This window comes from Gigantopelta aegis, chromosome 10 (assembly GCF_016097555.1).
Source record: "Gigantopelta aegis isolate Gae_Host chromosome 10, Gae_host_genome, whole genome shotgun sequence".
Classification (NCBI taxonomy): domain Eukaryota; kingdom Metazoa; phylum Mollusca; class Gastropoda; order Neomphalida; family Peltospiridae; genus Gigantopelta; species Gigantopelta aegis.
The window spans coordinates 15195624-15222364 of NC_054708.1; the positions used below are offsets into that span (position 1 = coordinate 15195624).

Genomic DNA, 26741 nt, shown 5'->3' on the forward strand with positions numbered 1-26741 from the left:
GAATTTGGTATAGTGCATACAACATTTTGTAAAATGGATGTAGTGGATAGTGAGAGTTAGTTATAATGTTTGTAAAGTACAGATTAGTGTCAAAAGGCGAGGAGCGAGAGTCAGTCCTAAATCTGCCCCTGTAGTGGTCTAACACCTACTGTACTCACTGGAAGAAGAAGGAAATGGTTTATTTAACGACGCACTCAACACATTTTATTTATGGTTGGTTATATGGCGTCGGAATACTCACTGGAATACAAAGTCAACTTCTACCAGCCAATAGTTAAAATCAAGACCAGACATGAAATGCAAAGTTACTATTTAATAAAAGACTATAACAGAATATTTAATTGTGGGAAGGATCAATTTCCCAACTACTTCCAGCTATGGTATTGGCAAAATGTATTAAAACCTGATGAAATTTGTGATGATTATTATTTGTTTTGTTGAAAACTACACAAACACTTACCCTGCATCCATCATGTAGAACATGTGTGCTATCTAAGTTTTCCGTGTTGAATTTGGTACCATCGTCTCCTAGCAACATGATTCCGTTCTTGTGATCCCCTGCGACCTGGTCATACCAGGCCACCGAACCTGAGCAATAGTAGGTGAACCTCTGAGTGACGACGGTGCTCAACATCCGCAGCAGACTCATCTGGATAGCTGTCTGGGAGCCACCATACTGGACCTACAACGAGAAACATATCTGTTATACCGTCTGGGAGCCACCGTACTGGACCTACAAGGAGAAACATATCTGATATACCGTCTGGGAGCCACCGTACTGGACCTACAACGAGAAACATATCTGTTATACCGTCTGGGAGCCACCGTACTGGACCTACAACGAGAAACATATCTGTTATACCGTCTGGGAGCCACCGTACTGGACCTACAACGAGAAACATATCTGTTATACCGTCTGGGAGCCACTGTACTGGACCTACAACGAGAAACATATCTGTTATACCGTCTGGGAGCCACCTTACTGGACCTACAACGAGAAACATCTGTTATACCGTCTGGGAGCCACCAAACTGAACTACAAGGAGAAATATTTCTGTTATACCATCTGGGAGCCACCGTACTGGACCTACAATGAGAAACATATCTGTTATACCATCTGGGAGCCACCGTACTGGACCTACAGCAAGAAACATTTTACATTATACTGTCTGGGAGCCACCATACTGGACCTACAACGAGAAACATATCTGTTATACCATCTGGGAGCCACCGTACTGGACCTACAACGAGAAACATATCTGTTATACCGTCTGGGAGCCACCGTACTGGACCTACAACGAGAAACATATCTGTTATACCGTCTGGGAGCCACTGTACTGGACCTACAACGAGAAACATATCTGTTATACCGTCTGGGAGCCACCTTACTGGACCTACAACGAGAAACATCTGTTATACCGTCTGGGAGCCACCAAACTGAACTACAAGGAGAAATATTTCTGTTATACCATCTGGGAGCCACCGTACTGGACCTACAATGAGAAACATATCTGTTATACCATCTGGGAGCCACCGTACTGGACCTACAGCAAGAAACATTTTACATTATACTGTCTGGGAGCCACCATACTGGACTACAAGGAGAAATATTTTTGTTTTAACATCTGGGAGTCACCATACTGGACCTACAAGGAGAATCATTTTTGTTATACCGTCTAGGAGCCACCATACTGGACCTACAAGGAGACATTTTAATTTATACTGTCTGGAAGCCATCATATTCTATGTTATACCGTCTGGGAGCCACCATACTAGAATTACAAAGAGAAACATTTTATCTTACACTGGTCTTGGATATGTCATTTAGGGATAATATTAATGCACATGAAAAAATTATAAACATTACAGAAAAATTACAGCAATTTATAATGTAAGAAATGATGGACAGTATTTACCATGAATCCCTTCTTGAGGTTATGGAACCATTGGTGAGGATTGTCTTTGTTACGCTTCCAGTACTGCTCTGGGCTCTGTTAAAAAAACAGAAAAACAAACATAAATAAATAAAAATTCATGTTGGCATACTAAAAAATTACCTTTTTTCTGTTACTTTTTAAAAGCAAAAAACTACATTCCTAAGAAAATAAACAGAGAACATTTAGATTGTAAATAAAATTTGTTTTTAGTCAGTGATAGCAGCAATTGCCATTAGACATACACAAGTAGAAATGACACTTTTCCCTTCCCAGACAAGCTAGGGGATAAGTTTGATGAAAATGGGTGAACATTTATCAGTACATTTTATAATGTTACACATTCATTCAGAATGTATCATATATGCTTGGTTCAAATAGTAATATTTCATTACGAAACTATATACTGTTATACATACACCTTTCTGCAGACAGGTTAACACATACCATGGTCTTTGGTATGCTACTAGTCTTGGGCACTGGGTGGAAAAGGAAGAAAACCAAGGGCAATGAAGGAAGGAAATATTTATTTAACAACGCACTCAACACATTTTATTTGTGGTTATATGGTATCAGACATATGGTTACGGACCACACAGATATTGAGGGAGGAAACCCACTGTCACCATGCCATGGGCTACTCTTTCCGATTAGCAGCAAGGGATCTTTTATATGCCCCGTCAGTGGGCCCATTGGGCTATTTCTCGTTCCAGCTAGTGCACCACGACTGGTATATCAAAAACTGTGGTATGTGTTATCCTGTCTGTGGAATGGTGCATATAAAAGATCCCTTGCTGCTAATCGAAAAGAGTAGCCCATGAAGTGGTGACAGCAGGTTTCCTCTCGCTATATCTGTGTGGTTCTTAACCATATGTCCTCCACCATATAACTAATTAAAATGTGTTGAGTGTGTCATTAACTAAAACATTTCCTTCCTTCCTTCTTTTATATGCACCATTCCATAGACAGGATAGCACATACCATGGCTTTTGATGTACCAGTCATTGTGCACTGGCTGGAGCGAAAAATAGCCTAATGGCGGGGATCAATCCCAAACCGACCGCGCATTAAGTGAGTGCTTTACCACTGAGTTCCATCTTGCCCACCAAGGGCAATGAAGCCTACAATGAAGCCTACAATGAAGCCTACAATGAAGCCTACAATCCATCACACTTTAGTTGTGTGCTCTCTATCTTGTTCACTAAAAGAAAATGTCTAATCTTTAATCTGTTCTAAACTAAAAGTGTGTGTATTTTTTCTTTTTTAAAAAAAAAAAAGAAAAAAAAAGGGAGGACCCACCATTTTTGTGCGAGATGTTGGGAAGATGCAGGTCTCCCCCATGGCTGTGAGGTTACACCAGACTTGAAGGGCATCATGAACTGATCCCATGTTGGGGTCGATCCAGTACCAGCCTGAAAAAATGAAAATGAAACCATTTGAAAGGAATAACATTTAGGGTTACCCAAGAAGCCTAGTAAGTCATTAGATGTTAGATATTGAATATACTGTACTTGCATTTTTATTGAAGAAATAAAATGTTACCTTAAATGCTTAGCAGCAAGGTAATCAAAGGAAATATTTAGTACTTCCCCTGCTTAGTAATATATATATGTTGATATCTCAAAATAATGCATTCCCCTCCAATGCTCAAATCCTGTTTTACATAAGAATTCTGTGGAATTAAATGTCTCACTTACTATAAACTTTTTCGGTTCCCCCCCCCCCCCTCCGTGTGCTGTAACCTCACTGTGGTGCAGGGGTGTAACATTCTCTTTGAGAATGGCCAATACAGCACAAAATTGAAGTTTTGAGTAAAATTCAGTATCCATAAAATTCTGTGATATTTGTGTTTTTGCACAGTTCTTTACACTGTTTTTGTTTAAGTCTTGAATTTTTATATTGATGTTGATCATCACTTTATTTATTTGCATTACCATAGTTTGACACCCAATAGCCGATGTATTATCCACAGGTGCAACTACAAACCAAGTTTCACTGACCTAGGACTTACAGTTTGTGAGAAACTCATCTAAATGCTAAATTTTAATGCAAAAATGTATGCCACCACTGTCAGGAAAATAATACCTATATTGCACCTTTTTTACTTTGTAAAGCCAATACAAATATTACTAATGGCATTTGAACCTCTAGGTAAGGTCTTGCTCTGTTACAATTTTACTTTTGTATAGTGTGCTATAACAAGCTTGTCTACTTATCATCCTTTTACCGGCCTCCGTGGCACAATGGTTAAGCAATCGAACTACAGGTTGGTAGGTACAGGGTTCGTAGCCCGGTACCAGCTCCAACCCAGAGCAAGTTCTTAAGGGCTCAATGGGTAGGTGTAAGGCCACTACATCCTCTTCTCTCTCACTAACCACTAACTACTAACAACTAACCCACTGTTGCCCAGGACAGCATGCTTGAACCTTAGTTGGATATAAGCACGAAAATAAGTCGAAATAATAATATCATCCTTGTATATAGAGTGGCCGTTAGCAATGTCTGTCGGTTTTACATGAGGTCCTTGTGGATATTTGATTTCTTTCTAACGATTGAACTTTACTGGCAAAGTTTTTGAAATAAAAAGGGCTTCTCTTTTGTATTGAGTACTACAACATGTGTAAATCTTACCATCCCTGTCGGTTTTACATGTGGATATTTATTTGATTTCTTTTTAATGACTGAACTTTACTAGCAAAGTTTTTAAAATAGAAAGGGCTTCATTTTTTATTGAGTATTACAACATGTGTAAATCTTACCATTCTTGTAGTTGGAGTGGCCGTATGCAATGTCTCTACAGGATGTCGCCGGGTTTTCGTGGGTTCCCCGTGGATACTTGATGCTGTTCACCTCGTCCTGCAGCCCGTCTATGTGCTTGAAGAGGATGTCGACCACTTCGCGCATCACCTGCTTCATCTTGATCTCGCCGCCGTTTGGCTTGTTCTTCGCCATCATGTTGGTCAGGTGGCTCTGAACATCGTCGTGCACGTTGTACTCGTCCAGGGATCGCTTCCTTCGCCGTCGCTTCCTCTTCCTCTTCGTCCCGGCCTTTACGTTGAGGTCTGCGGGGACAGCAGCGGCTGCGGAGTCGCCTGGTGGACCTGGTTCTCCCGGAGGACCCTGCAATTTAAAATAGAAATAGCTCTTGGGTAAGGTCAAGGTTGGACTTTTTTCCGGTTTTTTTCTTAAAGTGGAAAAACAGGAATAGTTTGTTTGTTTTGTTTATCAACACCACTAGAAGGAAGGAAGGAAATGTTTTATTAATTGATGTACTCAACACATTTTATTTATGGTTATATGGTGTCAGACATATGGTTAAGGACCATACAGATCATGGGCGGATCCAAGGGGGGGGACCAGGGGGACGCGTCCCCCCAAAAAATTGTTCAAGTGCCCTCAAAATGTCCAAGTGCCCTTTTTGTTTGTAGAATTTTTTTTTTTTTAAGTAAACAATAATTATATTGTAGATAAATGAAATCAAGATTTTCGTGTACATGCGCAAGCTTGCAGATATGTGTCTGTGTTATTGAGTCTCAATGGGGCCCCATTGAGGTTCTAACGCGAGTGACGCCAATTTACTTCATTATTGCTAGTATATTATGACGTAGAACTGTAGGAATTCATATTAATTGTAAATATCAAAACTTGTAGTAAGGTGCCCTTTTGACGAGTCAATGTGCCCTTCTTTTTTGGTCCCCCCTAAAAATATTTCCTGGATCCGCCCATGCAGATATAGAGAGAGGAAACCTGCTGTCGCCACTTCATGGGCTACTCTTTTTACTTAGCAGCAAGGGATCTTTTATATGCACCATCCCACAGACAGGGTAGTACATACCACTGCCTTTGTTACACCAGTTGTGGAGCACTGGCTGGAACGAGAAATAACCGAGTGGGGACGACGCTACTAGAGCACTTTGATTTATTAAACATTGGCTATTGGATGTCAAATATTTTGTAATTCTGACATGTAGTCATAGAGAAGAAACCCACTACATTTTTCCATTAGTAGCAAAGGATCTTTTATATGCACCATCCCACAGACAGGATAGCACATACCACAGCCTTTGATATATCAGTCATGGTGCAATGGCTGGAATGAGAAATAGCCCAATGGGCCCACTGACGGGGATCGATCCCAAACCAACCGCGCATCAAGTGTGCGCTTTACCACTGGGCTATGTCCCACCCCATGTACGAAATGAATTAATGTACATGCTTGTGTATGCAACCTCTGCAACTCCTAACTGAATGCAGCAGCTTCAAGTTACATTACACTAACACATATAACAGAAAAATATTTTAATTCTAACAAAATAAATCAAACTAACCTGAAGACCAGCATCTCCTTTCGGCCCAGTTTCACCCTGGAAGATGATATAAACAAAAATTAAAATATGTATGGTAAACCCTGCTACAAGGCACACTTTGTATGACCATCAATATATTTTTCAAAATTCAAACCACAGAGCATTAAATTGGTATAAAATAAATAAAACTGATTAATTATTGTCAAATTTTTTTACTTTCTAAATGCATGAAAATCTGAATGAAAATAGTACAAAATATATAATTTATGCACATGTTTTTGACGAATGTGCCATGTACCACCGGAAACATGTATGATAAAGTTTCTAATTTGGTTAAGTCATGCAAATACTTACAGACTCTCCCTTAGGACCGGCTGGACCAATTGCTCCCTGTAATAATAGAACAAGAAATTTAATTTTAAAAACACCACCATAAGAGCATTCTTAAAGGTTATTTTATGTAATTTTACAAGTTATTTTCGCAGTGATACAATAATATGTATCCCTCAGATATTTAATGACATATTGTATTTCTCAAACAATTGATTTAACTTTGTAATAGTGTGTATCCCTCAAATCACATCACTAACATAACATAACAACAGTGAACCCTTTAAAACACTGATGAAACTTTAGTGACAGTGTGTTCCTCAAACAATTGACATAACATCAGTGACAGTGTCTTCTTCAAATCACTGACATAACATTAGTGACAGTGTGTTCTTCAAACCACTAACACAACATTAGTGACAATGTGTTCCTCAAACCACTAACACAACATTAGTGACAGTGTGTTACTGAAATCACTGATGAAACATTATTGACAGTGTGTTCCTCAAATTGGATAAAACGTCGGTGACATTGTGTTCATCAAACCACTAACACAACATTAGTGACAGTGTGTTCCTCAAACCACTAACACAACATTACTGACAGTGTGTTCCTCAAATTGGATAAAACATCAGTGACATTGTGTTCATCAAACCACTAACACAACATTAGTGACAGTGTGTTCCTCAAACCACTAACACAACATTAGTGACAGTGTGTTCCTCAAATCATTGATAAAACATTAGTGACAGTGTGTTCCTCAAACCACTAACACAACATTACTGACAGTGTGTTCCTCAAATTGGATAAAACATCAGTGACATTGTGTTCATCAAACCACTTAACACAACATTAGTGACAGTGTGTTCCTCAAACCACTAACACAACATTAGTGACAGTGTGTTCCTCAAACCACTAACACAACATTAGTGACAGTGTGTTCCTCAAATCACTGGTGAAACATTAGTGACAGTGTGTTCCTCAAATCACTGATGAAACAGTGACAATGTGTTCCTCAAACAAATGATATAACATTAGTGATTGTGTGTTCCTCAAACCACTGGCATACATTGGTGACAGTGCATCCCTTAAACAAATGATACAATGTATCCTTTAAAGCACCATTTGTGATAATGGGTATCCCTTGAAGCATGTATTAAGTAACATTTGTGATAGTGTGTCCAGAGATATAACATTTGTGATAGTGTGTACATAGATATAACATTTGTGATAGTATGTACATAGATATAACGTTTGTGATGTGTGTCCATAGATATGTTTGTGATGTGTGCCCATAGATATAACATTTGTGATAGTGTGTACATAGATATAACATTTGTGATAGTGTTTACATAGATATAACATTTGTGATGTGTGTCCATAGATATAACATTTGTGATGTGTGTACATAGATATAACGTTTGTGATGTGTGTCCATAGATATAACTTTTTTGTGATAGTGTGTCCATAGATATAATGTTTGTGATGTGTGTCCATAGATATAACGTTTGTGATGTGTGTCCATAGATATAACGTTTGTGATAGTGTGTCCATAGATATAACGTTTGTGATGTGTGTCCATAGATATAACATTTGTGATAGTGTGTACATAGATATAATGTTTGTGATGTGTGTATCTTTGAAACCTCTAGCAATACTCACAGGTACTCCTGGAGATCCTTCAAAACCAGGAGGTCCCATGGGTCCAGGTCGTCCCTGTAACACAGAATACATCAATAAATCAGCAGGTATCTTAGAATATTTACTCCCTCTAAAAAACCTACAAATGTCTGGAGGATTTTTGTTGGGTTATACTTTTTTTGGATTAAAACACCTCAATATAATCAAATGAGCTAAAATGCATAAATTAAATATATACTGAACATAATTCATTGATGTTACAGAAATATATTCTAGAAAGATGTCCTAAAAATTGAAAATAAAATATCAGTAATAATAATTGTTGTCATTAAAATAAAAATGCTTGAAATGACTAGTCAGGATGTTTACATGATTTCTAAAAAAAAAACCCACCATGGAAACAACTTTGATGACATATTTATTTGTATGGTCAACAATTTCCTAATAGATAAATTATGAAATTTAGATTTGGTGAAATTGTGGTTAACAAAACATTATTGTAAATGTATTAGACCTCGTGAGAAAAAATTCGAGGTGAGTGATTAATTGCTTTCCTAATTTAGAATATAGGGAGCCATTTAAAAAAAGTGTTTTGTTTAACGACACCACTAGAGCACATTGATTTATTAATCATCAGCTATTAGATGTCAAACATATGGTCATTTTGACACAGTTATAGAGATGAAACCCACTACATTTTTCTATTAGTAGCAAGGGATCTTTTATGTGCACCATCCCACAGACAAGATATCACATACCACGACCTTTGATATACCAGTCATGGTGCACTGGCTAGAGCGAGAAATAGCCCAATAGCTAGAGCGAGAAATAGCCCAATAGGCTCACCAACAAGGATCAATCCTAGACTGACCGCACATCAAGCGAGTGTTTTACCACTGGGCTACATCCTGCCCATTATATTACTGAGCACTGATATTTAATCCTTGTGTAGTAGTAGTATTTTTAAAAATCCATATGCTAAATGGTAAGGGGAGGTAAAAATTGCTCTCCTTGAACTAGTCTCAGGGGAGTGATTGGGAGCCAGAGTGATAGCTCCACTTAAACAGTGACGTTAAATGTGGTTGAGAAGATTTACAAGATTTGGGTGAACATTTGCATTATAATATCTGTTTTTAAATTTATAATCATAAATCATATGTGTGTCATTATTGGGGGTACTGCAATTTATTCCATTTATAGTGTGCACTGCTATACCATAAGCATTTACTGGAAAGATGAAAATGTCATAGGAGAGAGGTCAGGTTAAGTATTAATGAAAACAACAACTTACCATGTCACCCTTATCTCCCTTGGGTCCCTCAGGACCTGGTTCGCCACGTTCTCCCTTTTCTCCTGGCTCACCATTCAGACCCATCAATCCCATAGATCCACGGTGACCCTAAATGAAAAAAGAAACAAAAACAGATTTAGACGCCGAGATGTCAGTTAAAGAATGTGTCAGTGTATGTTGTATATATCTATCAAAATACACACATTATCATACTGTAAACTGACAGGCCACGGAAAGAAAAGATCAATTAACTGAGAAAACAGTCCGATTATCATTTCAGTATGTGGGTTAATGTATGGACAAAACATAATACACTTTGACAATGGTGGTTTATTTTGTATTGAAAAATAATATATATTTATTGCTGGCTTTACAGAACACTGTGATGCATCCGTATCTTCAATTCTAAGACTAATTCTTGACGTGACACATTAAGTATTATGTAACCACCGGCTCACCAGAGGGCGTATTCCCTGGGATGGTACAAAATGGCTGTGCCCGTTATATATAATATCCATCACATTTAACCATTTTATTAATTAAATATAAGATTATACTTGTTGCTATTAAGCAATAATGTGCATTATATATCAATGAATATGCATACCAGTCCAAAAGCCTTGCTTAAGCATTCCTTTAAGTCTTATGCAGTCAGCAAAATAATTTAACATGCTCATGTGAAAAGTTTATCCATTCATTTATGATGAATAACATTGGGGCTTTGGGACAAATATTTTGAAAAATAAACGTCTACTTTCATCATTTTAACTTTTGTTAAATGTTATTTCTGTAATATAATACAGTCAGGCAGAAGGGTTGAATTGGGATGCTCTCCTACATTTTGATTTTTTTACTTTCTATATTAATTTTATTCCTTTCAGATTTCTACAACAAGCACAGTTTGAATGCACCTTTATGCAGGTTTTCCCCCTGAACAAAATTTTTAAACAGGCATGGCGGAGCAGGGGGGCTGGGGGCTCTAACACCCCACCCCCCCCAAATAATTCTGAATCAAAAATATTATTGGTAGTAAATCTTAAGGCAGTGATGAATTTTACTTGTAAAATGCAGGAAATTGTAGTTTTCAAAATTTTACGGGGAAGGATACCCCCGAACTCTCTATAAACTTTGCTTTGTCCCCTTGATCTCAGTCAGCCCCCTCCCAATATCTACTTGCTGCCATCGTGCCTGTTAAATACACTAATTTTGAAACTTACCTTAATTCCTTTGGGTCCTTTCTCTCCTTTTGGTCCTGAGGGACCTGCTGGTCCCTACAAAGAAATGAATACATTTAATATACATAATTTACTCAAAATAATATTACATCAGAAACAAACATTTTTACAATTTCTTTTTAGAAACATTTTGCTGTTATATGATTTAATAAGTTTAAAAGTTTGTTTTATTTAATGACACCACTAGAGCACATTGATATATTAATCATCAGCTATTGGATGTCAAACATTTGGTAATTTTTGACATATAGTCTTAGAGAGGAAACCCGCTACATTTTTTTCCATTAGTAGCATGGGATCTTTTATATGCACCATCCTACAGACAGGATAGCACATACCTTTAATATACCAGTCATGGTGCACTGGTTGGAACGAGATGATTTAATAGATTCTGAATGGATGATTTCACTAAAAGACTGACCATTATCCTTTGACAAGAAAAACTAAAGAAAACAAAACCAAAAATGCTGTTATTACTGAAGATGGATTATGATACGGAGACAAGAAACTGATCTATGTTTATTTCAAACTATACACCAGGGCCCCGTTCCACAAAGCGATCTTAGCCCTAAGTTTACCTTAAGCGCATAGCTACCCTATGCACTTAAGTTGATCTTAGGGCTAAGATTGCTTCGTGGAACGGGGCCCTGGGGCCTAATTCACAAAAGTCTCTTAGGCTCTGTTAGACAACAAAGCATCCTCTTTGTACCCAATAAGTCTTTTAGCATTGCACTGCGAGTTCGCAAAGTTGTGAGAGTTTAGTGAATTAGGCACCTGAAAATTAATTAAGTATCACCTGGAGTTGTATTGTAGCCAAAAAGGTGTTTAGAAGTAGTTGTCCGTGTCAATGTGGTTTAAAGTTGATGTTGATAATTTTGACATATTCTGTATCTACCAAGTATTTACCGAGATGACATGAATAAATTACTTTTGAGCATCGTGATTTCAGCTCCAAAATTAATTACCATACATTTCCATGCATATTTACAGATTTTGGCTTTTTTTAAGAATATATTACATATTAATATAGCAACAGTGTCACTTGCTGTTAATCTTTTTCAATATTCCCTGTATATACAGAATATTAATTTCAGTGGTTTTTGTCAGGTCTTCTAGATTATGGTAGCCCCACTCCCATGGCTAGTGATATTCAATGTTGGGTTAGTAAATAATTACTATTGCCATGCCTGATGGCTAGTAAAAACAAAATTGTCAAATGTTGCAGTGAAGTCGATTTTGTAAATATGAATATCCTGTGGATTCTTTGTGGCGTCGATTCCATTTTATCACGCTGCTATTCCGGAAGTGAGGTTTCTGTGCGAACCACGCGGTGCATAGAAATCGGAGCGAAATAGCGAATCAGACCGAAAGAGAGTGACCGAAGACGAATTGGTTAATTCGTATCTACAACGGTATATTTATTGACGAAATAAGTGTTATTTCTCACTGTTACCTTATAAAATGTGCCACAATAGACTAGAATGGTAACTCTTTCTTTTTTTTAGAGCTATTTGTGGAAGTCGACGGCAAAAAAAATAAAAATAAAAGTGAAAAATATGACTTTTTTTATATTTTTATTTGAGCAAAATTTACGTTGGTGGGTTCGTAAACTAAATAATAAAAAAATACTCAGTAAAATTGTAGTAACTTAAAGTAAAGTTGGGTTAGTGACTTTTAATCATGGCTAGTGAATTTTAAAAATCACTGATCCCATGGCTAGTGGCTTTTATAAAATTTCTAGAAGCCCTGGTTTCGTATTAAAAAATGGTCACAATTACTTGCAGAGTATAAGTGATATTATCAAAACTAGGTGGTGCCTGATTAATGTCCCAGTGTATATACTATTTGTACTGTTAATACTATTTTTCATTTTAGGGTAATTTTAAACTTTTAAGATTCACAAATTGAGTACAAAATTGCTTCACAATTTAATATTTGTGACTGATACATTTTTTCTACATAAATACACAGTAGAAAGATAATTTAAGTAAATGTTTATCTAACAAATACAATTATGTATATACAGCAAACCATACATACTAGGCAAACTGTTAATAGTGAACTGCAAAAAAAAAAAGTCCTCTAAAGACGTTAATATATATTAAAGGCAGTGTGCGATTTTGAGGAGAGTCCGGGAGCCTGAGGCTCGCAAATATCAAAAAGGACTCTCTACGTTGGCTAGCATATGAGCCTGCATGGCTTGTAAAAATTATTTGTACAAATTACATTGATTCTTCGAAATGACACAGTCAACATATATCTCAAAATCCTGTGAAACAACAGTCTTGAATAGCAATCTTTTCATGTAAAACATTTAGTGTATACTCAGGCCTACTGGAGATGTACAGCAGGGCTTGCTGGGTTGGTGGTAGACTCTATAGATTTGCAAACAGGGAGCCCTTATGACAATTAAAATTTTTAAACCAAAATTGCACACCGATTAAAGGTAAACTTAATAATAAAGTAAAGTTAAAATAAGACCAGAAAAATGTTTTGCCAAGTAGTCAATTATCAGGAATGAAGGGTTTTATTTAATGATGCACTCAACACATTTTATTTACGGTTATATGGTGTCAGACATATGGTTAAGGACCACACAGATATTAAGAGATGAAACCCACTGTCGCCACTTCATGGGCTACTCTTTTGATTAGCAGCAAGGGATCTTTTATATGCACCATCCCAAAGACAGGATAGTACATACCACGGCCTTTGTTACACCAGTTGTAGAGCACTGGCTGGAACAAGTCAATTATCAGATGACATTAAGTATGTTTTCATTTCCAATAAACGATATTTCAATTTCATACAAAAATATTTAACATTTTGCATTTTAATTTTAAGGAAAATGGACCATGAATTAACTCTCTTGAATAATGACGTAGTAACATAATTTGTTTGATTTGTGTGTAGTGTACGTAATAAAAACATTTAAATGATGTCACATACAAGGGGTCCTTGTTTTGGGATAATGTTTGGAATGTTTAGCATATACATTTTGTAAGACGCTTTGTAGCACTTAATTGAAAGCAAAAGTAGGAATATAACCCATTTTACTCGAACCACAGACTCTCACTACGAGAGTCCACCGCTCTACCAACTGATCTAATAGGGAAATTCCCACTAACTACTGCCAACACTACTACATACTACCCTATCAAGTGAAGCTACATCCTGGAGCTGTGGGCCACGGGCAGTTGAACTGTTACAGGTCCTGACTGGGTTATAATTGTATTCTTGTGTTAAGAACACACCCAGTCCCTACATCGGCCGCAAATGCAACAGAAAAATCAACCTCCACTGAGGGGATTCGAACCACAAACTCTCAGTTCGAGCGTCCAGCGCTTTACCAACTGATCTAATAGGGAAATTCCCACTAGCTACTGCCAGTAGGAGCACTTTATACCAACACTACTACAGGAATACAAAATATAGAGTAAAATAGATTTACGTCACACAGCTCGTAGCTGATAATTGTACCATATTTTCCCATGTATTATGTGCACTTTTTTTCCAGAAAATACAAGTTAAAAATGGGGGTGCGCACTATACATAGCAATAGAAAAAATATCTTTTAAAAATGTCCAGCGATCACCCATAAAAAATCGCCGATCGGTAGTTTACGGTACTTTACAGGTTATTGACAGACAAAACCCTCTTAAAAATCACTTTTCACTTGTGATGGTTGTAATAAATGCAAAATAAATCTACAAAAGTATCCATACCTTGCCAAAAAGTGCATAAAAATTACAAAACTGGACCGTAAATATTTTTAATTTCCATGAGATTTAATTCGGCCATTTCCGGCAAACCAGAAATATACCACACTATTATAAATTTAGAAATCTTGCGCATTCACGTTAGACATGAGAACCAAATGTAATATGCTATATTTTGTTTTCATTTATTTGTCATTTACAGTGTATGGGGTATATAACTTTGTTTTGATTTATGCACGTGTGAGTCTGTGACATGTAAGTATGCAAGTACTAGCCTTTGTTTAATGTGACATGTAGGTCTATGTACTCAAATACCTAACTTAAGTTTTGTTTCTTGGTTTCTTGAATATACCGCTTCTTTCGACTTTCGCTTTTCGTTAATTTTGGTGACAGGGGAAAAACGGTACATCTTGCATTCACTGTTGATTTTGTGGTTTAAAAAAATGGTGCACATTATATGGTGGTTCATGTTTTTTTTCTTGGAATAAACATTCAAAGTGGGGGGTGCGCATTATACACCGGTGCGCATAATACATGGGAAAATACGGTACTGTAAAGTTAACCTTTCAGCATCACTTACAATCTGTCCCTGGTCACCACTCAACCCTGGACCACCTGGAGGGCCCGGTTCTCCCTGTAGTGAAACAAGAAAATACATCAATTAATTATCGTCATTTATTTTTGTACTAATAAACAAATAAAGTTAAAACACTTTTGTTCTGGGCACATATGCTATCTGGAGACTATTTCAAATCGTTTTTAAAAATCTGCTTGCATTGTACTATAAAATAAATGAATGAATGAATGAATGAATGAATGAATGAATGAATGAATGAATGAATGTTTAACAACACCCCAGCATGACAAATACATCAGCTATTGGGTGTCAAACTGTACTGTAAAATGCAAATTTGCGAGAGTTTAAAGAATTAGGACCCCAGACTATCCATCTAGGACAGGGCTTAACATTTACCAGTAGCTCTTAGTGGTTAGTGAGAAACAAGTCTGTACAAGCTCTTCACTAACTAGGAACTCACTATGGGCTGCAGCAATGAGATGAAAACCCAGCATCTACTAGACTTTAGACTTAACCCCCGCCACCCATCCCTAAAAACCACACACCATAAATACACTGTATTAGCAAAATAATTTTACTTGTGTTAACTATTTATTGAGAGAATTTGTTTTATCTCTTATCATTTATATACACAAAATTCCACACTTTGTTTCCAGTGAAAAGGTCTAACTGAAATCAAATGCATATGGAGGAAACAAAGTATTCTTATAGAAGGAAGGAAATGTTTTATTTAACGACGCACTCAACACATTTCATTTATGGTTATATGGCATCAGACATATGATTAAGGACCACACAGATATTGAGAGAGGAAACCCGCTGTCACCACCTCACAGGCTACTCTTTTTGATTAGCAGCAAGGGATCTTTTATATGCATAGCCAGGATAGTAAATACGATGGCCTTTGTTACTCCAGTTGTGGAGCACTGGCTGGAACGAGAAATAGTCCAATGGGCCCACTGACGGGAATCGATCCTAAATCGATCGCACATCAGGCGAGCACTGTACAACTAAATTTTAGACTGAGTTAAAGTGGAGTTAAAATGTGAATATGCTTACCACAGGGCCAGGCTGTCCAGCAGGTCCTGGGGGGCCTGGAGGTCCCACCGTGCCCTACAACACAAAATAATTAAATAAATAATAAAAACAATACAAAATGAACACAAGAAAGACACAAAATAAATAAATTAATTAATTAAAAACACAGTCCCTTGTTATTAGGTGTGGTAATGTAAATTATGTTAGCTATTTATAGTTAATTAACAATTAAATTTTACATTACTTATAACTTCTTGCTTAAATTATCAATTTCAGCAAATCTTATGGGTTTGTGGTCATTCTGGTATTCAAAATGCATGTTATGTGAATCAGATAAGGTACATTCCTCAAGAACTAGGGCCAGTGATATTAACAGTGAATATTAAGATTCCATGATCCAAGCTGAAATGTTCAGTTTGAGCATAGCTTTTTTATTTATACACATTGAAAAAATATATATATTTATCATTATTACAGAAAATTCAATTATTACTTTAAAAATTATTATTATTAATTTATTTTTTTAAACCAAGTTTATTCCATTAATATTGGTTTTCATTTATAAATAAATATATGTACTTTTTAGTTAATAGTATTTAATTTTCTTCTCTTCTTTCTTTTCTATGAACCACAGACTCGTTCACCTGTGTTCCTGGTATGCCCTGTTTTCATATTTTAAAATAAATTTATTTTTAAGTCAATAATATTTAATTTTCTTTTCTTATTTCTATAAAGCATAGACTCGTTCACCTGTGTTCCTGGCATGCCTCGTGGGCCAGGAGTCCCTTGTTGCCCACGATCTCCTTTGTCTCCTGGTGGCCCAACTGGTCCCTGGACCCCGGGTATTCCCATTTCTCCCTGAAACAAAACATAGCCATTCATATTACAGTGAAACCTCTGTAAACCGGAATTACCTCAAAACCGGATGTTTTGTGCAGCCCCCTTTTAAATATCTGTACAGAAGAGAACCTCTTTATAACTGGATACCTCTTAAAACCAGATGTTTTACTTGGTACTGAGGGTGTCCGGTTTAGAGGAGTTTCACTGTAGTTTGTTAATTGCAATTTTGTTTTTTGCCTTTAAAAGCATAGGCATACAAGAACCCATTACATGAAAATACCCGAATCTAGATAACAACATTTATTCATATTAGCATTACTGCCAAACAGCTATAAAGGGATGCAAATGAAATGCTATGCATTTTTACATGATTATAATTAAATGCTTATGTTTAAAAGCTACAAATGTAACATATAAACTTTATTGCAGATAATAAATTAAACATTTATAAAATGTCACTGCACTGTGATATTTTATAAATGTATAACATATAAAGACTGAGATATTTTGTTAGGACACTAAAGATCACCTCATCCTCTGGATCTCTGTCTATATGAGGACTGCCATTTTTCCACAGCTAAAATATCTGTCAGATGACTGCCACTCTCCAGATTAAAATATCTATATGACTACTAGCAAAAATATCTCTAGGACTGTCACTCTCTCCAAATACACTACAATATGACTATCACTCTAGACAGAATGTTATAAGAGGACTGCCACTCTCCCAGATTTTAATATCAATTACTGCTACCTTTTTAAAAATATCTATAAGATGACTGCCACACAGATAAACTATTACTATCATTAACTAAAATGTCTATAAGAGGATTTCTACTCTCCCTGATAAAATATCTCTAAATGACTTCCACTGTTTAGCTAAATGATAGGTAAGAGGACTGCCATTCCCCAGGGACAGCATCTACAGGAAGGAAGAAAATGTTTTATTTAACGACGCACTCTACACATTTTATTTACGGTTATATGGTGTCGGACATATGGTTAAGGACCACACAGATATTGAGAGAGGAAACCCACTGTCTCCACTTCATGGGCTACTCTTTTCAATTAGCAGCAAGGGATCTTTTATATGCACCATTCTACAGACAGGATAGTACATACCACAGCCTTTGATATACCAGTCGTGGTGCACTGGCTGGAACGAGAAATAGCTCAATGGGCCCAACGATGGGGATCGATCCCAGACCGACCGCGCATCAAAAAAAGAGAAAGAAATGTTTTATTTAACGACGCACTCAACACATTTTATTTATGGTTATATGGCGTCAGATATATGGTTAAGAACCACACAGAATTTGAGAGGAAATCCACTGTCGCCACTACATGGGCTACTCTTCCCGATTAGCAGCAAGGGATCTTTTTATTTGCGCTTCAAACAGGCAGGATAGCACAAACCATAGCCTTTGTTGAACCAGTTATGGATCACTGGTCGGTGCAAGTGGTTTACACCTACCCATTGAGCCTTGCGGAGCACTCACTCAGGGTTTGGAGTCGATATCTGGATTAAAAATCCCATGCCTCGACTGGGATCCGAACCCAGTACCTACCAGCCTGTAGACCGATAGCCTAACCACGACGCCACTGAGGCCGGTAACCGCGCATCAAGCAGCACGGGAGCATCTACAGAGAGAACTATGGTTACACACCTGTCTTCCAGTTATTCCAGGTAAACCTGGTTCACCCTGTTGTCCTGGTTCTCCCTGCAAAACAATTAAAAACACAGATGTCAGAACATACACAAAACACAAAAAATAAAATCATATTAGTAAAGAAGAATTAACAATTTTAGAATGCAATAAAATTTCATGTTAGTGAAGTTTTTCAAATGCTTTTTTTTTAATCTTGTAATATTTATGTTTTTTTGTATTCTTAAGACACACCACGCAAAATTTTGAAGTAGACCTATAATAGCAAAATAAAATTAAAATAGATTTTTTTCTTCTATTGAGCCATTACCCTTCATTCCCCACCATTGAGCAGGGTCCAGCCATTAGTTTCTGTTAAAATCAGTTGAATGTCAATAAGAATATATTGGAAAATAGCCATGCAATGGGCATAGAGAATATCCTAATTGCAATAATTGTGATTACAAACATCAGCTGTCCAGGATGACAAGGAGAGAGCCTTTTGTACATTATATGCGATAAATAGATAATGACTAGATAATAACATAGGATATTGGCTTTATCCTGTGGCGGTTAGAATGGGAAATTCTGCAAGGCTTGCTGAAATGAATTTCTCATTCGGCCTGAATAGGATAAAGCTGATATCCTATGTCATTAACTAGTTAGTATCTTTATCCTGCAGACCATAAAAGTTAAGGTAAAAAGCTATTATTTCTGTTATTGCAGCTACATTGTATGATGACCTAGAGGTCAAATAACCGATTTTGTAATGTAGCTACATGTATACACATGACGTCACACGAGTGACATCAAAAGTCATAATCTGCTAGTATACGTATATGACTTTGCTTTAATCGGTCAGCATAATCGGCCAATAGAAACAAGTGGTTGCAGGATAAAATATGTTTTATGCACACAAGTGTGACTGAGTGAAAACTGGAACTGAAGAACATACCAAAGCTCCAGGGCCTCCGGGCGATCCATCAGTGCCGGGAATACCAGGCTCTCCCTGTTGAAAAAAACAACAAAAAAACAGAAATAAAAATCACCACTTTTATTTTATTCAGTGTTGATGAATGACACAAACTTTTAACTGCAATATTTATTATTATGCCATTATTACCATGAAATTGTAATTAATATTCTTCTACAAACAATTCACTTTTAACACTATTTTTATTCTTCAAATTTTACTTACGATGTTGATGTCAACTAACATGTGAAGTTCTGGTTTGTGCAAAACCAACAACCTAAAACAACTCAGTATCCGTTTAATTAATGGAAAGGAACAGGGCTTTGCCAAATTAGACAATTGTTAATTTTTATACAAAGTGGCCACAACATTTAGTAATTGGTTAATAAAATGTTGTTTACATTTTTTTACCTGCCTCGGTGGTGTCGTGGTTAAGCCATCGGACATGAACCTGGCAGGTACTGAGTTCATAGCCCGGTACCGGTTCCCACCCAGAGCGAGTTTTAATGCATCAATGGGTAGGTGGTAAGACCACTACACCCTCTTCTTTCTCACTAACAACTAACCTACTATCATAGACAAACAGCCCAGATAGCTGAATTGTGTGCCCAGGACAGTATGCTTCAACCGTAATTGGATATAACCACAAAAATAAGTTAAAATAAATTAATGAATGAAAAGCCACATTTTAATATTTTCAAAAAAATACTCTAGATATACCGAAAACTGGCCAAAACTAAATTCTTTCCAGTGTGACTGATATTGACAGAATGTGATGATACGGCAAGAACATTTTCCTCCACATATTTGAAACTATTAACACTTGTAATGTCTTCACTGAATTCAAGACTAACACTACACAGATATTATTATATAACATTTAGTGAAATATCTTAAAATATCAGTGAAATAAAAGTGTTATCAGTCACTCAGTGACGATAACACATTTTAGAGTGAAAATTTCACTATTTGACTAAAATGTGTTATCGTCACTGTAGAAAGTGTTATCTTCACTGTAAGAAAGCTGGAACTATTTTGCTGCTGACATTTTAAAAATAAAGGTAAATTGCCAAAAGTTATATAATAAATTGAAGCGCAAGCACGACTCATGAGATATGATTGCAAACATCACTCAATGAGATATAAATCATATTTGACAAAAAACATGAAATATCTTCTCTATACCATTTAAAAATCCAAGCACCATGTGTTAATTAAGACTTTATTTCTGTGTTCTGTAGAACTGTAACTGTACAAATTGTACTTACCTTTGGACCGGGCTCTCCTGGATCTCCCTGAGGTCCAGTTAATCCTGGCATGCCCTGAAACAATACATAGCTTTTTCACTCAAACAAATATTTCCTTGCAGTTAATTCTGGCTTAAGAATGCAAGTATGACTGATCAAGTCTGTGATGTCGAAACAGCTCCCGAATATGATACCACAGTTAAAGTAAATTTGAGCTCAGTTATTATGCAATTATTACTATGAAATTGTAATTAATGTTCTTCTACAAACAATTCCAATTAACATAATTTTTATTCTTCAGATTTTACTTATGATGTTTATGTCAACTAATATGTGAAGTTCTGCTTTGATATCAAAGGTAATGGTATGTATTATCCCATCTATGAGAAAATCTACCTTAAAAAAATCTTTTTAATAATTGATAAGATTAATCCATTACATAGTAGCAGATTTTCTCTCTCACATTAACTCAATAACCACTGAAACTCTCCAAAGTGGTCACACTAAGTCCACAGCTAAAAGCTGATGGGAAATGGCAGGTGTGTGGCATGGATAGCCACAAGAGACAAGCACCTATTATAGTTGGAGAGACAAGGATTGGGATGTGGAGGTGGACAGTAAAAGAGGTTGAAAGATAGGAGGGGTTGCTAGATTGGGTAGAAATGAAATGGAATTCAAAGGAGAGAAAGGAAATGGAGCAGTTGGATAAAAAACCCCACAAAAAGACCCAACTAAATAACCTACATTTGTATCTGTTGAACAGTCAACCCATGCAGGTAAGTTTAAATTAAACTACAGTTGGACACAAGCTTCAAAATATGTTCTGTCATGATCACAAAACCATTTTTCTGTAGTTCAGCTAATTTTTTTTGGTAGTCAAAAAACATTCTTTTGTAGACAAAACAATGAGTTTCACACAGGAAAATGTAAAATATTTTTCTACTGCAAAAACCCACCCCAACCTTAAAATTTAACACTGCAATCTAAAAAAATTAATTCTTTTGGTTTAAACAATATTTATTGCTGTTCAAAAACAGTAGCGGTCTGGGGATTGGCCAAAATTCTTTCAACAAAAGAGATTTCAATATTGCTGAATGGCTTCCATTTTTTTTTACTAAATCTTACCATGTCTCCCTTCTCTCCCTCCGGTCCTCTGGGTCCTCGAGGACCTGCTTCACCTTGGAGTCCTCGGCGTCCTTCATCTCCCTTAGCACCATTCATTCCATTCAGACCCTACAAATACACAGAGTGTCCATTAGTAGGTGCCAGGCAGTGGTGACATTTACTCAGATTCACACATATTCCTGGTCTGGTGCTTATAAAACATTTAGAGTCTAGACAATAATGTGAGACAGTAATGTCATGACAATGCCATACAAATTGTATGCATGTGACATAATTAAAGACTGAGTCTGAACTCAAGTTCTATAAGCATGGGCAATGGTACTCTGCAGATAACCAGTGTTTATTACAATTACTCACACTGATATGTATTCCTGGAAGACCAGTGTTCATTACAATTACTCACACTGATACGTATTCCTGGTAGACCAGTGTTCATTACAATTACTCACACTGATACTTATTCCTGGTAGACCAGTGTTCATTACAATTACTCACACTGATACGTATTCCTGGTAGACCAGTGTTCATTACAATTACTCACACTAATACATATTCCTGGTAGACCAGTGTTCATTACAATTACTCACACTGATACTTTTTCCTGGTAGACCAGTGTTCATTACAATTACTCACATTGATACTTATACCTGGTAGACCCCTTAGATAACCAGTGTTCATAACATTTCCTCACATTGATACTTATTCCTGATAGACCTTATAGGTAATCAGTGTTCATTACAATTATCACACTGATACTTATTCATGGTAGACCAGTGTTCATTACAATTACTCACATTGATACTTATATCTGACAGACCTTACAGATAACCAGAGTTCATTACATTTACTCACAACATGCAGTGCAGGGGGGTCAGGGGTCAAAACACCCCTGCTGGGGGAAAACAAATATTTTTTTTTTTAGGGGAGCATGACTTGACCACATTATAAACTTCACTTGCCACCATGAATAATTTCCTGAATATATGCCTGCACACTGATACTCATTTCTTGTAGACCATACAGATGGCAATACTGACTCTTATTTTTGGCCCATTTCTCTTTCCAACCAAGAAAGAAAATGTCTTATTTAACGACCTAGTCAACACATTTTACTTACGGTTATATGGTGTCGGACATATGGTTAAGGACCACACGGATATTTGAGGGAGGAAACCTGCTGTCACCACTTCATGGGCTACTCTTTTCGATTAGCAGCAAGGGATCTTTAATATGCACCATCCCACAGACAGGATAGTACATACCACGACCTTTATTACACCAGTTGTGGAGCACTGGCTGGAACGAGAAATAGCCCAATGGGCCCACTGATGAGAATCGATCGTAGATTGATCGCGCATGAGGCAAGCGCTGTACCACTGGACTACATCCTGCCCTCTTTCCAACCAGTGCTCTACAACTGGTGTAACAAAGACTGTAGTATCTGTTGAATGGTGCATATTAAAGGTCCCTTGCGGTTAATCAAAAGGAGTAGAAAATGGCTGCTAATCAAGAAGAATAGTGCATAAAGTGGCAGCAGCAAGGTTTATCTCTCATTATCTGTGTGGTGCTTTACCATATATCCGACACCATGTAACAATAATTAAAATGTGTTGAATGCGTCATTTAATAAAACATTTCTCCCTTCCTTTCTTCCACCACTCTCGCACCTCTGACAAGCACTATGGATAACCACAACTTACTGGTCCACCATCAACCCCTGGGGGTCCAGGAGGTCCAGGGTCCCCTTTGTCTCCCTTGGGGCCCATTCGTCCCTCCGGTCCAGGAACACCAGGCAGTCCACTAGTTCCCTGAAACAAAGAATAGAAGAGATTAGAAATATTTATTTCTTCTAACAGTATACAGTTATGCTCTATGCTAGAGATGTAGCATAATTCTGTGTGGCTACTAATTAATAATTATTTCAAAAGATAAGCGAGATAAAAGGTATAGCAACATTAAAGCTGAATAATATGTGCATTCTTATCTTAAATGTCAATGAAAACTATAAATTAAATATTCTGTCAACTTTAAAATACAAAACATAACTCCAAACCCATGTTTGGTTAACAAAAGCGAAATCATTTTAACACCAAAATCTGAACTCTCTTGTTGACCCATTTATAGCAGTCAATAATGTGTACTTTTTAAATTTAAAAACTAAATTGTTTTCAAAAGAAGCCATATATGTATTTCATCATAAAATGTAAAACATAAAAAAAATGACATTCATGGCAATGGAAAATGTGAAGGGAAGTTTAAAGTGATGTTGTTTAATACTAGAAAACAAATGTTTGATATATTTTACTCACAGCTGCACCTGAAGGTCCTGGATTACCCATAGGTCCTGGGGGTCCTGGTGGTCCCTGAAAAGCAAACAGCACATGGTGAATAATGATAATGAATATACATGAGTTATTAATTATGCAAAAGCAAAGAATTACACAATTGTTTCCAGATTATAAGATATTTACTTCTTTTTACTATACACAATGTGAAGATGAAACAGACCTCTTCCTTGAGTTAATCGAATATTAGCGGATAGGAAGTGGTCAAATGATATTAAATAAAGTATCATATCAATCAATATTGACAGTAACATATCAAAAAGTAACAAGGAGCAAAGTATTAAAAAGTACTGAATTACTATTATTGCAAATATTATAGGCCTACGTGCATGAGATACATAAACAAAACATTATTTTATTTTATGTGTTTTAAATTTTGCTTCTGATACTTTAAAACATCAAATGTTGTTTTTCATTTTCGGAATGGCATAAACAGAATTATGTAGGTTACGTATCAGTATTAAAATAAGATATTCTGTGAGCGAACTTATGGCAATGTTACAATTATACAAACCTTAACCCCATTGTGAATTTATGTCAATGTTACAATTATACCAACCTTAACTCTATTGTGAATTTATATCAATGTTACAATTATACCAACCTTAACTCCATTGTGAACTTATGTCAATGTTACAATTATACCAACCTCAACTCCATTGTGAACTTATGTCAATGTTACTATTATTCTAACCTTAACCCCATTGTCACCCTTTTCTCCCTTAGATCCGGGCGGACCTGGCATTCCCTGCATGCCTGGGAGTCCAGTGGGACCAAGCTGACCACGCGGTCCTTCAGATCCCTGAAAAATACACAAATATTATATTATGTTATTCATGAAATATAAAAAAGCTTATACATTATCTAAAAGATTAAGAAAACATAAATTATGACCTCTCCAAAAAACATTTCATATGTACATATGTATGTAGGTAGGTTGGTTGGTAGGCAGGTACAGAGGTCGAAGTTTAGTTGAAGTGGGGGAGGGTGTGTGCATTGCAAGTGTTGCCTTCTGTTTAATAACAGAAATGAAGGCACCAAGGCAAGTTGGAGCTGCATACAGGCAAAGGTTTTCTTCAAAGGAGAGGCACTAAGGCAACTTACTTTCTATCGATGTTTCCTCAGGTGAAGATTAATTTACCATGGTGATTTGGGCTTTACCTTACGTAATTTCTTGAATATGGGTGTCTCTTGCCATGTCACCAATGATAATTTTATATTTCTTATATACAACATAGAATGTATGGGAAGGGCATGGTGGCAAACCAAATAGGGCACCATAGCATGATTCTCACCATCAAAAACGTCAAATTTCCAGGGTACAATGGCAAGTAAGGAGGGCAACCATGACACTTGCTCTCTATGCACTGGAACAATTTGGAGAAAACTTGAGGTGTTTTCTCTTTAGTCTGGTCTGAACATCTCAACAGTCAATGCCATGGCTTAAAATTCTTCTACTGTATGCTCCCTCTAGTTCTGGTCATGTGAATATTGTCCTTTTTTCCTTCACTGTTTGATTCAGACGTATGAGGACAGGTGATGTTGAAAAGAAAGTATCCTTCTAAGTAGATGAGTGTATGTGCTTAGCTGTGACACCGAATAATTTCAATTTTTGTAGACATGAGAGAACCCTTACCTTCATTCCTGGAATACCACGTGGTCCTCTCAATCCCATATCTCCTGGGGGACCCTAAAAAACAGAAATATCACTCTTATATTCAGTTATATTTCACCACAGGAAGCTGTAAACTTTTAACAAATCAATCATAGTATTTGAGTTAATAAATGAAAACTGGCACTGAATGGATGTCAAATAAAGCAAATAATTTTAAACATCAATCATTATAGATCATGAGTTTAACTTTTAGTCTTGATGTTTTTATACAATTACTGTTACTGCTTTTTCAATTTGTATCTTTAGTTCACATTCATGTTTCGATGTAGCTTCAGTGTGGTTTCTTTTTAGGTCAATTAAGCAAGTAGCATAAGTACTTAAGTATTTGTATTTTATGTCCAGAATATTACACTGCAATTATAACATGACAAATTGCAACTATATGTTTAAGGTCCAATGTGCAAATATTTATGTCTATTTCCCTGTAAATGTTTATTACTTTTATAAACATAAAAAATACATCAAATGTAAACATAAATAGACATTACAAATACAAGCGTAACAGATTCCTTCAACCATATACTTAATTAGCTTTTTTCTACTTAATAAGCACAAGCCCATGTCTATTAGTGAAGTTTATTAAGCACAAGGACAATAACTAAAATGAACTTAGGATAACAACTGATATGAACTTACCACAGTACCTGGAGGTCCCTGTATGCCTACTGGTCCTTGAGGTCCTGGTGGGCCCTGAAAGAAACACAGTCAGTGAGTGTATTAACAAACACCCAAAGCTAACAAATGTCATTATTAAAACCAAACGTACATTTATTCTATCTACTTTTAGCTATAAAGTTCTCTTCCTTTTTTTTAAATGC

At 36.5% G+C, this 26741-nt stretch overlaps 1 protein-coding gene across 1 annotated transcript in view; it reads right to left on the reverse strand.

Annotated features, from left to right (window-relative positions):
* Positions 1 to 26741, reverse strand: part of LOC121382760 (collagen alpha-1(I) chain-like) — a 118559-nt gene that overhangs the window by 1585 nt on the left and 90233 nt on the right. Inside the window, exons 39-59 of the mRNA XM_041512339.1 lie at positions 26560 to 26613; positions 25885 to 25938; positions 24943 to 25050; positions 24213 to 24266; positions 23604 to 23711; positions 21904 to 22011; positions 20800 to 20853; positions 19514 to 19567; positions 18580 to 18633; positions 16823 to 16930; positions 16094 to 16147; positions 15038 to 15091; positions 10721 to 10774; positions 9504 to 9611; positions 8234 to 8287; positions 6596 to 6631; positions 6263 to 6298; positions 4694 to 5054; positions 3234 to 3346; positions 1917 to 1991; positions 461 to 682 (exon numbers count right to left, since the gene is read on the reverse strand). Of these exons, the coding sequence (XP_041368273.1) occupies positions 461 to 682; positions 1917 to 1991; positions 3234 to 3346; positions 4694 to 5054; positions 6263 to 6298; positions 6596 to 6631; positions 8234 to 8287; positions 9504 to 9611; positions 10721 to 10774; positions 15038 to 15091; positions 16094 to 16147; positions 16823 to 16930; positions 18580 to 18633; positions 19514 to 19567; positions 20800 to 20853; positions 21904 to 22011; positions 23604 to 23711; positions 24213 to 24266; positions 24943 to 25050; positions 25885 to 25938; positions 26560 to 26613 (1923 nt within the window). The remainder of the gene's footprint in view (positions 1 to 460; positions 683 to 1916; positions 1992 to 3233; positions 3347 to 4693; positions 5055 to 6262; positions 6299 to 6595; positions 6632 to 8233; positions 8288 to 9503; positions 9612 to 10720; positions 10775 to 15037; positions 15092 to 16093; positions 16148 to 16822; positions 16931 to 18579; positions 18634 to 19513; positions 19568 to 20799; positions 20854 to 21903; positions 22012 to 23603; positions 23712 to 24212; positions 24267 to 24942; positions 25051 to 25884; positions 25939 to 26559; positions 26614 to 26741) is intronic.